Source organism: Opisthocomus hoazin, chromosome 5 (genome assembly GCF_030867145.1).
Source record: "Opisthocomus hoazin isolate bOpiHoa1 chromosome 5, bOpiHoa1.hap1, whole genome shotgun sequence".
Taxonomy (NCBI): Eukaryota; Metazoa; Chordata; class Aves; order Opisthocomiformes; family Opisthocomidae; genus Opisthocomus; species Opisthocomus hoazin.
In genome coordinates this window covers 3,273,913-3,286,790 of record NC_134418.1, presented here as the reverse complement: position 1 = coordinate 3,286,790, position 12,878 = coordinate 3,273,913, and the positions used below count along the sequence as shown (strand labels likewise).

Below are 12,878 nucleotides of genomic sequence, written 5' to 3'. Positions count from 1 at the left end.
AACTTTAGTTCTGCCTGAAGCTCATTTTTAAAACCTCCATCCCTGCATTTGGGAATGGGACTCCAGCATACACAAAGTCCATTCCCCCCCCGGCCCTTAAAAATCCTAAATATCTCAGCTGAAGAAAAAGTATACAACTAATACCACCATCACAAACATCAGTGCTCGAGGGAAATAAGGCAGCCTTTTTTGTCCTGTTTTGAATGGAAGGGAAAACACTTGTAAGGCGGCCCAGGAGGACACGCAAGGAAAGTCAGCTTCTTCAGACTCAGAAGAATCCACTGCACTTGCATTCCTCATCCCTGAACAATGTACCCCACGGCATTAAGCCCAGACTTGTCATAGCAGAGTGCAGTTCCCCTTAAAACTTTCAATTAAGATGGCATTTGTAAAATTGCAAGCTTGAAAATTGCTGGATATCATTCTTCAGTTAAAGTTGCCACTCTGATTCAAAAATTAGGCTTCAAGATAGTCAAGCAGAGAGGTCCAGACCATGCCCATTCTGCATCATCATTTCCAATAATTGCTCACTCTACATCAACTGAGTTTTACTTGTAATATAAAAATAACTTTCAGCAAATTTAAAGGACTCTCCGATACCGTGACACCAAGTACTATCCAAAGCCCTCACATTTAATCTCCAAAACAGTCAGTGCCCATAGAGGCAGGCTCCTGGCTGCCTCCAGGTGCCAGGACGAAACCCAGGCTGCTGCCATGTCCCAGAGGCTGCACCTTCCTAGGCACATACCACAAATGTCAGATTTTGCTGGCACTCTGCCTTCGCCATTTAGCACGTGCATTGCAGAGGATGTTAAAATGGTGTGTTAGAGGCAAAAATCAGCCCCATAGAGCAATCAAAGGATTTTATTCCTCAAAAGCAAGCATTCCAGATACCTTCCCAATCTGTGTGAACCAGGCTGTTCAGAAGCCTCCTCCACCTTGCTCCTCACGTTGAGGAAAGCTTCTGAAGGATGTTGGCTGGGCAGGGAGTGCACAGAGAGCACAGGTTTGGGCAGCCACGTCCACCTGCAAGACGTCTGCACCACCACCTCCTTCATCCTCAGCCTTCTCTCCCATGGAGAAGCACGGCATTAGTGCCAGCAGAAATGGCCTCATCCATAGTCCCTCCATGGCACGCTCTCTGCCACTTGCTTTTCGAGTGGGTTTCATCTAACCCCCCCAAAACACCCAGCCCATACAGAATCATGGAATGGTCGGGGTTGGAAGGGACCTCTGTGGGTCACCCAGTCCAACCCCCTGCCAAAGCAGGGTCACCCAGAGCAGGCTGCACAGCACCGCGGCCAGGTGGGGCTTGAATATCTCCAGAGAAGGAGACTCCACAGCCTCCCTGGGCAGCCTGTTCCAGGGCTCCATCACCCTCAGAGGGAAGAAGTTCTTCCTCACCTTCAGCTGGAACTTCCTCTGCTTCAGTTTGTGCCCACTGCCCCTTGTCCTGTCACTGGGCACCACTGGAAAGAGTCTGGCCCCGTCCTCCTGACCCCCACCCTGCAGATATTTAGAGGCATTTCTAAGGTCCCCTCTGAGCCTTCTCTTCTCCAGGCTGAACAAGCCCAGCTCCCTCAGCCTTTCCTCGTAGGAGAGATGCTCCTGTCCCCTCCTCATCCTCGTAGCCCTCCGCTGGGCTCTCTCCAGTAGCTCCTCATCTTTCTTGAACTGGGGAGCCCAGAACTGGACACAGGACTCCAGATGGGGCCTACCCAGGGCAGAGCAGAGGGGAAGGAGAACCTCCCTCGCCCTGCTGCCCACACTCCTCTTGATGCACCCCAGGATCCCATTGGCTTTCTTGGCACCCAGGGCACGCTGCTGGCTCAGGGCACACTGCTGACTCAGAATATACGAGCCAAGCAACCACCCAACACCGACCCCATGGCTCCCAGGGGGTGGAAGCCCCGCGTTCTGCCGGTGGGTTCACCCCCAGCGACCGCCGTCCTCCTCCCCCTCACAAAGCTGCCTTGCAGCGAGCACAGAGCCCACACTGAAGCATCATTGAGGGCAGCTTGTGGGGCCCACACCCGGATCGGGCACTTCTAGTGGAAGATGTCCCTGCTCATGGCAGGGGAGTTGGAACCAGATGATCTTTAAGGTCCCATCCAACCCAAACCGTTCTGTGATTCTATTTACAAACGACATGCACCAGCGCTCCTCTGTCCCGCAGACATGGCCGTGTGCTGCAGAGGCCTGAGCTCCATCAGAGGCGATGAACCAGCTGGTTTTCTCCTCATTTTTGCCTCGGTGCAGCAGGTATAGGGATCGCTTGCCTCCAGCCACAGCGATTAACCCCCAGAACCACGCGTCCAACGCCAGAAGCCCCTCCGCGCTCGCTCTTCCCTGACCGGCTGCTGCTGGGGGGCAGCGACTGACCCGGGCAAGCCACGGCTCTGACCCACCTCCAGCATTTCAATTAAAACTCGATCCCAAAAACCCTTGGGAATCCCCAGAGCCACGTTTTAAGGGAATACATACACCAAAAAAAACACCCCAATTTCTCACTAGAAACAGCATTCCTCCAGAGAGGAGAGGCCTCTGCGACCAGGCCGCAGCAGCGACAGCAAGGCCCCAAACTCCTTGCTTTAAATAAAAAAAGGAAGGAAAAGCAAGTCAGGGTGCTTCGTATGGATGGCTGAAGACCCACTCAGCTGCCGGTCTCTTATTTGTTTTAATAAAACATAAAAGCGGCTCCGGAGGTCTCGCGTGAAGGCCCGCGGCCCCGCTCTGTGGGCAGCACTCACCGGCGGCGCTGGGCGGCACCTCCAGGTTGACGTTGACGAAGAAGCGGATGCTGTCCCCCGAGACGATGGAGGAGTTCACCGCGTCGAAGAGCTCCTCGCCCCCCGTCTCCTCCTTGGCCTCGCAGCCATCGTCCGTGTCGCACTTGAGGTACCCTGCCGAGGACATGGGGAGGGCGATTAGAGGGGCTGTGCCGGGGCACAGAGATGATCACAGCTGCCGAGGCCCCAGCAGCACCCAGGGCTTCTCTTATGCCCTTGTCTGGTGAGGGCTGAGAATTATAAGCAATCGGCTCCGGCACACCTCGGGGTGGCCTCAGGTGTGCGTCCAAAGGGCCGCTCCGGAGCCTGGCCAGGCGACAGCATGGCTTCACACACTGACCTGCTCACCAAGCCAACGGCACAAGGGATAAATCCAATAGGAAACACCCCGCTCCTCCCAGATAAAAAAAACAAACAAACAAAAAAAACCAACACACAAGAGGAGAAAGTCAGACTGTAAGAGATAAACACATTAGATAAAAACCACTAAGCAGCGACCCAGAAGCAAGAGCCCACCCCAAACCCACCGCGTTCATCAGCTCAAGTCACCACCCGCGCAGCCATCTCCCTTGCGATTCAGCTATTTGAAACTGAGGGGGGAAAGCAGAAAAAAAAGATGTTTCCAAGGAGACACCCGGTACGGACAGACAGACCCGCAGCTCCCCACGGGGCAGAGGAGCAGGTCACAGGAGGCAGCAGCACTGAGAAAGCAAGACAAGTTTCTTAATTACAGCGGACAACTCCTTAGCCTTTCCAACGCTTCTAATTAGAGTTCAACCTAGCCTCATTCAACACCAAGCTGGTTCACTGCAACGTTTTATTACGAAGCAGCTGGAGGACTCTTGTGGTGTGCTCGTGTATCATGTTTAATTAGGAGAATTAGGGACATTATAGAATGTCAATTTTTACATTACCAGGATTATTCAGCAGCTTCTACCCATCTTCTGACAAGTCTTTTATGCCTAATTTGAAGCAGGAGGGATATATTTCATTAGCTTGCTTTAGGCACTACAGCAAAATGAAAAGGCTGAGCTTCAAGACAGAGGCTTGAATGGAAAACTGAAATATTGATGACTTTTTTTAAAGCCTCGTATAAGCAAACGTAGAGGCGGCAGCAGCTGAGAGCAGCACACGCGGTCTTGGAGGGATCTCAAGCTGACAGCTCGCCACCGCAAAAAACAAGCCCTGAGCAGGGAGGCCACAAACAGGAACTCAGCGACACAGGACACGGGGTGCAGCGCTTCCTGTGATGAGCAACGCACCGACGGGCGCTCGGCATCTCCCCAGGACGGCTCAGAGGGCACAGTGGGGCTGCAGGGGTGGCCAGCCTGCAGGTGACCTCTTAGCTACTTATCCAAGGTCTGGGCAACGTGACAAAAAACATAGATTAATGCCCCTCCTGGTCTCTACCTCCCCTGTCTATCTTCTCAACAGGAATAAAAATGAATTGGTCGCATCAGAACTGCTCTGAAGGCTTCAGAAAGCATCCAAGGTGCCGCTGTCCCCATCCAGACAGCCAGCAAGACGCACCAGAAAAACAAACCAGCTTAGGCAGCTGTTCCCATCCCTGCACATTGGAAACTTGTCCAAAGACAGACAGAAAGAAGCGCATTCAGGAGAGCAGAGGCAACACCTGAAGACGGTACCCAAAGTATCATGGCACTGTGGGCACCACCAGGTATGAAACATCTGCACAAGGGCTGGCAGATGTGCTGGGACTGAGGGGCTCCCTGTGGCCTGGAGAGATGGACAACAGCCAGACAGGGTGCCTGCTGGCATCAGAAGCACTACAAAGCCCCATGCAAGCATCTCTATCCCAAACAAGATGCCGAACTTGGGATTTGGTTTCTCTGAAACATGCATGATGGACACCGTAACCTCTCCTCAGCAAAGCAGAGGACCCACCAGCACTGACAGCCTCCTTGATGCCAGGAGAGCTTGGGTAGCCCTGCAGAACAGAAATCAGCCAGCCTGGGGTAGGCTCAAATCCACGATTCTCGCTTTTCCATCTCAGCCATATCCCAGGACTGTAGACACATGGAAGTTGTCACAACAGGTTTGCCCTTCTCCATCCTTCCCACATGGTGGGTCAGGTGGGAGGAACACGGGACAGAGAGATGGTTCAAGCACACAGCTCAGAACATGGTTGAGCTCCCCTCCTGTCCTAATGCTATTAAGACACAGATGGGTAAAAGCCAAGCAAGGAAGATTATTTATTCCCTTACCAAGCCCACCAAAACTGGCTTGATAAGAGCACAGCAGTGGTGGGCTCTGAAAGCAGAGAGGGCTGGAGACCGGAGAGAAGCAGCAGCACAGGAGCTGGAAGAAGGGCAAGGGTGGAGTAAGATCAGAGGGTTGGGCAGAGGTCAGCGAGGACTCTGGCAAGGGAAGCATCCTCTGTTCCTCCCTCTTTAGGGGAGGAAAGAGCAGAACAAAAGGCAGCCGAGCCTCGTGTCCCTTGGGCAAGGGACAGACAAAACAGCTTCCAAGTAATTCCAGACCTGGGCTGTACAGGAACTGCGCTCCCGGGCAGGTGTCTGCTTTGTCAGTAAACCACCTCAAGGCTTCAAACCACTCCTGTTTTGAAACCTTCAGCCCATTAGTCTGCCAAGCATTTTAAAACACGAGCAACTTCTGCCCGTCAAAGACAGGTTTCACCTCGAGGTGAGATGATGAGCTGTGTGCATGGCAGACGTGCCTTCCCTTCCCTCCGAGCACAGCTCAGTAGCTGCCTCCAGCCCTGGCAGCTGTTTCCCCCCCATCGCCTGATAATCACCGAGTGCCACCTCCGCTGCTTGAAGGGCAGCAGATGCCACAAGCAAGAGCAGACGCCGTTCAGCTCCTCTGAAAGTTTGATCGGTGTTTTGCAGAAGTTCAGAGCGGGATCTGATGTAGCTGTTGCATGATTTGTGTAAATATCAACCAGGTTTCCATATGGAAGCAGAGTCTCAGGAACACTTTATAACCTGTGCTATAAGCAATTGCTTCAGGGAGGTGGAGGGGCAGGGAGTTAAGACATCTTTGCATACTGCCTCAAATGACCCAGGGAAGAGTTTAAGATCTCCCAAATGGTGCTCCCTCCCATCTCTATCACTGCAGATTGCCACCTGCATGTGAAGGCAGCATTTGCTGAAGCACCGTGAGCTACAGGATGGGGTGACTCAGACCTCGGAGCACAGAAGTGCCCCTTCAGCCTGAAATATGGTCTAAAAGCACGAGCAAAAACAGATTTTGCCAAGTAGGTGGCCAGAATCAGAAATGGAGTTAAGCGTGGCTGAGAAGATCAGAGCAGCCCTCCCACACCTTGAAGGACACTTTGTGGTCAGGACGATCCCCCCTCATTCTACCCTGCAAGACTCATGTCCCAGTAAAGAGGAATGGAAAAGCATGAAAAGCACACGAGGCCAAGGACAGCAGGCATCATCCTTCAGTGCTGCAGGAACGAAGTCAACTCCTCACCCTGTGCAGCCACAAGTAGCACATGCCTTGACCCCAAGTCTCCCTGCACCCTCAGCCCATCCTATGCAACACGAAAATAAGCCATCCTCCCTTATTTACGCAGATGTTGGGAAGAAAAAAGCAGCAACTTCTCTAGCCATTCCCCTCTAAAGCATCACCCCTTCCCTTATAATTCATGCCTGGCCCAAGCCTGTCTTGCTCCAATAGCTCAATATCCACCCCCAGCCTTCTCTCCTTACTCTCATCACCTTCTCAGGCCCACTTCTCCCCGGTCCTGCTGCTATCAACCCCCACACAACTTTGACAAAGGTGCTTGCCCTGCAGCTATTCTGCTTTTGAGCTGAGTTTGAAGAGCCCAGGGCTCTGTCTGGAAGAGCAGTGAATCGAGCTGCAGCAATCAGAGGCAGCATTACCTCTCCCTTAGTGGCACCTGGGGTAAGAAAATCAGCCGAGCAGTAGTTTGCAGGAAGGACAACTTCAACCACATCATATATGTTCCCTAGAAAAGCTTAATTGCTCCGTGGGAGCAGCAGTCACAGCCCAGGGGCTGCAGACTTCTCCAAGAAAGACAAAATCTTAATCAAACTCAGTTTCCTGAGAGAAAAGCAGCTATATTACTAACAACATCATCTCACAACCCAGGTTATGAGACTTATGCCAGACACAGCCCCAGCATAACCTCTCTGTGTGCCTCAGAAGACAAAACCAACCATGGTATTTTCATCAACATCTGCAAGCACGCACACTGACCAGGAGGTTAGGAGTGCAAACGCATCTCTCCACACTTCGCTACAGACTCAGTTTAGCACAGCAAGCCAGAGTTTTTTTGGGGGGAGACTGGGCATTTTTCCTTTTGGCATTACCCAGATGTTACACAGTTCTGGGCATGTGCATGCCACAAGTTTTTTTGTTTAGGCAGATATATTGCTGTGACGGTTTTAGCAAAAAAAGTTACACGGATGAGATAAAGTACATATCCATGTAGCTAGATTACCAGGGCAAAATAGGAAAGCCAAGATCAAAGCTTGTCAAAAGTTATCGACCTCTGCCAAGTCTCTGCAAGAACTGCTGGCTTTATTTCTGAAGGACCACATATGTTACGTTAACACTCTAAACACTCCAAGCAGTTTTCTGGAAACCACTGATTTTACCCTGAACTTCCAAGGCAGTCTGCACTACAAGTCTGGAAAAGTGTTCACATCCACAGCACCTGTTTGCGCAGCAACGCCTATTCCCTCGGCCAAATCCAAGGCCCAGATTCCAGAATCATGGGGTGGCATCTGCTCTTCTTCACAAGCAGTCGTTCCCCCCCTCCCATAAAATCTCTTCAAAAAGCCAGAAAGCTAAAGTTACATGGAAAGAGTTCTTCTGAGCTCATATGATTGGCAATCCAACACTATCAGCGAGCCATGCTAAAAGCCATCCGGGATTCCTCAAGTGCATTTTTAGGCACAGAAGGCAGCAAATGGCAGGACAGTCCTTTCTACTGGTTTTGCAGAACAGCACTTGTGGTCACCTCACCAGAACGTAGGAGCGACAGTATGCACTGCGCTCCTGCCAGATTCAGCCTCCTCAGACATTTCACCCCGAGAAAAGCAAAGGCTTGCCTCTAACATTGCTGCTTCAGATGTTTTTGTCACCGATCCTGATCCATTCAGAACTGAAATCCAGCAGCTGGCCCCACTCTCAGCCTTGCAAGCCATAAACCTCACACAGCCAAACAGCCAACTCTGCTGCAGTCAGACAGTCAAGTGCAGGAGTTGGCAAGGTCTTGTTTTGGAAGAGCCCAAGAGTTATTTGCATCCACTTTCTCAGAAGAATTACAGGTCAAGTACAGAAGGACAACTGAAGCAAAAATAACACGTATTCAATTGCTTTTAAAGGTAAGGGGGCATCAACTGGGACATGGGTATTACCCTAAAATCAGGTCTGTTTTTTTGGGCATGACAGAGCTCAGCTGTAATATAGTGTTAAAGAACTCGATAGAAATAATTAAGCCATGTATCTACTTAAAAAAACTAATCATAATACTGGCATTAACTTAAAGTCTGCTTCATCTGATTTTTCCACTCATGGATTTTCAACTTGCTCTAACCAACAGCAGACACTAATTTTCTAAAAAGGCGTGAAGTTTTAATTAACCTGAGCTAAAGCGATCAGCCTGAGCTTTAAGCTGTTGGTGGGCTTGCTTTGTTCCCCAAGTACTGCAGTCACTGCGTCGCTCAGAAAATACCCAAATCCCCAAACACTGGGTGCAAAAGGAAACTCAATTAATCATGGAGCCTCCACCACCATTTTGACCTTTACACTCTGCACAAAACCACAGACTCCTGTTGCCTCCAAAGATTAGATAACCTTACAGTTAGTTAATATTGGCAGGGATAAAGCAATCGAAGGATTCAGGAGAGACTAGGAAGAACTTTGTACAGGTGTTATCGGTTCTCCAATCCGCACAGTGTTCTAGAAAAAAAAGGGTTTAAACAGCATCCTACTCACACACACCAAGGCAAGCTTCTGGTCACATCTCATATGCCAATTTCAGCATAATCACCCACTTACCAAAATAGTCCTCCTTTTTCAGACAAAAATAGAGCAATTGTATTAATAGAACAGCATCTTTTAGGTAAATATTTGCCTAAATTCTACACGTTCATGCTAAGATTAAACTTCAAAGTTAGGGGGTTTACTTATTGTTTTGAATAAGGAGCCTGAAAAGCAGTCATGAAAAATTCCTCCCTTCCTAACGAATTACTCCATTTCACAGACAAGAACAATTGCAGTGCTGCAACCACCGAGCAACATCCTCCAAAGGCCGCTATCAAGTCACATTTTGCAAAGCTGTCTCCCACAAAATTAAAAATTTAAGCCACCCTGATTAAATAAAGCAGTTCAGCATACAGCTGGATACTTGCTAGAATTTTAAGCTTTTCCTTTGGTTCACTGTCGAGAGATTCCCTGGCCAGGCTCACTATTTTTGTCCTAAGGAGATTTACCCATCGTGTGGCAGGCAGCCACGTGGATGTGGTTTATGCCAGCCCAGGAGAAGACAACTCGGGGCAGTAGAGGTTGTCCACAGACTGCGCTGTTGGACTGCTGATGGTTTGCTGCTGGCAGCTAACTGACTAGAGCGGTCCAGAGCTTATCTCCTGTGCTTCTGCTAGATGACCTCCCCTTTATTAAGCCAAATATTATGGGGTGGCACATAAAGACTAATGACTTTTCTGGCTCATGTAGGTGGGATTTAGAGAAGTGTCCTCCAATCCCAGCCCCTCCACAGGTCACTTTAGGGGCAGAGGAGCTGGACAAGTGTTGGGTGATACTGCTTGGCTCTTGAGCAGTCACTGAGAGCCCATTGGAAATGGGTTTGCAGCCTCTTGGAATAATGACCACCTGCTATGGAGATGTCAATCCACTACCTAGGCTTTCAGAGTGCTTTAAGACCACTGATTCAACAACAACCTCCTCTTGTAAAAAGAAAAAATAACCACAGAGGTAGAAAGAGAGCAACCAAGACCAGAGCCGCATCCTTCAAGTAACAGATCCCTCCACTACTGGCTAGCCATAACTTCAGTCGCATGTTTCCAACCTTATTTCGAGTCAGTCTTTTGTCACGAAGAGCCAGATGGAAACCTAAAGCTTCCCCTGCCACTTCAGTAATAATTCATAACAGAGCTGAAAGAACTGATCTGCTACAAAAAAAACACAGGCACTTTTGAATTAATTCCAGTATTGTATTTTGCAGCCAGATTTCTAGGAAATGTTGTGAATAATCCAAGTAATTCAGTGGGGCTTTGTTTTTATTTTTTTTTTGTTTTGTTTTTACAAAACACAGCAGCACGTGGAATTTCAGTTCTCTACCAGAACCCAGGAGTCTGGAGTGTTCACTTTATTGCAGGCCTCCTGACAAGCAGTTTCTCAGAAACAAAAGTCTAGAAGAGACCTGCAAGCCACCCCTTTGGGCTCTCCATAGGTAGCAGCAGCACATCTCCTGCTCGTGAACTGAGCATCTCATAGGGGGAAACCCATTGCGAAAGGACTCCCCCCCCCCCCCCCCGCCCCGAGACATCCAGATTAACCTCCTAGTTAGGCAAACAATTCCAAGACAGATAAAGGCAAATCTGAAAAAGAAAACAAGCCCACAGCACACATACCAAACTGAACTGCAAACTGAAAAACAAAACAAGCAGATAAAATACATCCAAACATCCCAAGCCAGACTGGGGCCTTGGGGCCCTTCAACACAACTGCAGTTTATTGTGCCAGCAAAACCGATTAATAAGTCAGAGGAGACCCAGCAGTGAGGGATTTGCTCTGGAAGACAAAGACTTATGCTGCAATATCTGTTGAGCTAGCTTTAAAACAATGCAACAATTCAGATATCCCCAGCACTGTACTGGGACTCCTTCCTCTGGATTTTGCAAGAGAAACTAGAAAGCCTCCGGTTTTGTGTCTTATCAGGGAAAGTTCCTGGGTCAATTAAAAAGCTCATCACACACTGGCAGAATTTAATCACTTGCAGCTAATACCAGTGCCTTTAGAGCTAATGCACTCGTAGCAGGCACTGGATACTCCCCCACCACACCAAGGAGGGTGCAGGAGGTCAACAGCCAAGAGACAACGTGGGGTCTGAGGAGCAGTTATCCTGAACACTGATTGCCAAGATGCATTTCATCAGGACTCCAATTATCTTCAGGTTTGGATTGGGTCTACACAATCATCTCATTAGTTACTTAAATTTGCCAGGAAGAAAACTGATTTAACAAAACAGCCTTGCTGAAGATTCAAGTGACCCAACGCACAGCCTGCTGATGGGGTAGGTAGGGGGACCCCAAGTATTACTGGGCCATGCCAGATTTTGTTTGCTTGCTTGTGCAAGAGGCTTGTTCCACAGACTCCAAAGAACGGGCAAAATCCTGGGTTTTCATCAGCAAGATACGTCAGAGGACAACTATTAAAACTGACAGCGTACATGGGTTGAAAACAGAATGTGCCCAACAGCTGCCATCGTACCTGCTGCCACCACGCTCTCCATCAAACGCTTAACTGGGCAGACACAAACTTCCTTATTTTTCCTTTCAATGTTGCCTCTACAGAGCAAGCTACTGCACAGATTTCCACCCTCCCCCCTACTCCCCCCATCGTATCGCATGCATTTACCTTCTGCAATGCACTGAAGGCCACAAAAGCAGCTTTCAGTGAAGTTCTTCCAGCAACAGGGGAAACCTAGAGAATTCTGGAAACTAGAACTTGTAGCTAAAGACATGGGGTCCTTCGATTAACTTTCCAGATTTTTAGCCAGTTAAGGAGTTATCAAATAGGCTGCTACATAGTTGGGACCATTACAACACTCTGAGCTTCCAGAATAGTCGTACGTTCGCATCCATTCACTAGCACATCCTTCCTGGGCTTTCCTCAGCTCCTCAGTAATAACAGAGCTACAAATGATTAAATACTTCGGTAAGTTTTGTTTTGTGGGTTCTGTTATTTTGAAATTAACAGTAAATATCCAGGAGATTCTTACAAAGCACTGCTTTGGTGCTGCAGCCAAGACTACCCTCACTACAACAATTTAAACTAAAACTGAAGTCTCAACTTATAAGTTTTAACGTTGCTGCAGCTGCTATTGAGAACACAACAAGGTTAAGAAAAAAGTTAGCTGGCAAAGACAGACACAGTCTCTGAACAGAGCCTCAGATACAGTCAGAAACAAAAACATCCTAATTACTAAGGATACAGAAAACCATATGTATATACAAGATCTTGGGAGGAGATAAGGAAAAAGCTCGACTGTGCAAAGAGCAATAGTATCAAAAGATGTTTCTCTACTGAGAAGCGGAGAAAATGTTAGCGCTAAGGGAATGAAAGGAAGAGGTGTTTTTTTTTTTTTTTTTTTATTCCTCCCCTCAACACACAGCTTAGGGTTTGTGTTTCTTTTATTATTTTAAAGCTGGGGCAAGAGCATCTCTCAGTCTCCATCACTGGCAGATCCAAACAAGTGGTGCCAAGAAACAGCTTAATGATTACGTAGCTCCATTTCAGAACAAGCCATTTTGAAACCATGTGAAAAGGTAACTTCTTTCTCTGCGGTTTCCTCTAGCCCCGATTAAGTTTTTTGGGTAAGTCTTCAAGAATCTGAGTGCATGAAACTTCTGTGCAGAGCGCACCAAAGCGCTGCCTCGCAGAGGAATGTGAATATTCACACTGGCAACCCCCAAGATGTGCTGTCGACGTATTCTGTGCAGAAACACACAATCCCTCGGTTAAACCAGGCAGTAGAAGGTGACTCATCCCCTCAACAGCAACTGAACTTTTGAAAAAGGTCAGTTTGCAATGAGGAACAAGACTGACAGCAGATTTGAGCATGAAGTAATGAAGTAATCCACTGTATTTTCAAACAATTAATACAGCATTCAATACGGCATGCAGGCTGAAGAGGAACTTGCAAGCAATCTTCCCTCCTTCCTCCAAACCATGCAAAAACATACACAGTTTCATGAAGTCCTTCATGGTAGCTCTAAGGTGCTTCTTAAGACAAAGGAGGAAGCTGAGTAATAACACAAACAAAGCAGAAATAAATGCTCACTGCCATGGGCACCAAGCTGCATACCTCAGAGAGCTTTGCACAGGGAA

General features: G+C 48.5%; 1 protein-coding gene across 4 annotated transcripts in view; it reads right to left on the bottom strand.

Moving 5' to 3' along the window:
- Positions 1–12,878, bottom strand: part of LOC104328839 (solute carrier family 4 member 11) — a 109,100-nt gene that overhangs the window by 69,572 nt on the left and 26,650 nt on the right. For all 4 annotated transcript variants that reach the window (XM_075420261.1, XM_075420259.1, XM_075420260.1 and 1 more), the window contains exon 3: positions 2,751–2,903. In XM_075420261.1, the coding sequence (XP_075276376.1) occupies positions 2,751–2,903 (153 nt within the window). The remainder of the gene's footprint in view (positions 1–2,750; positions 2,904–12,878) is intronic.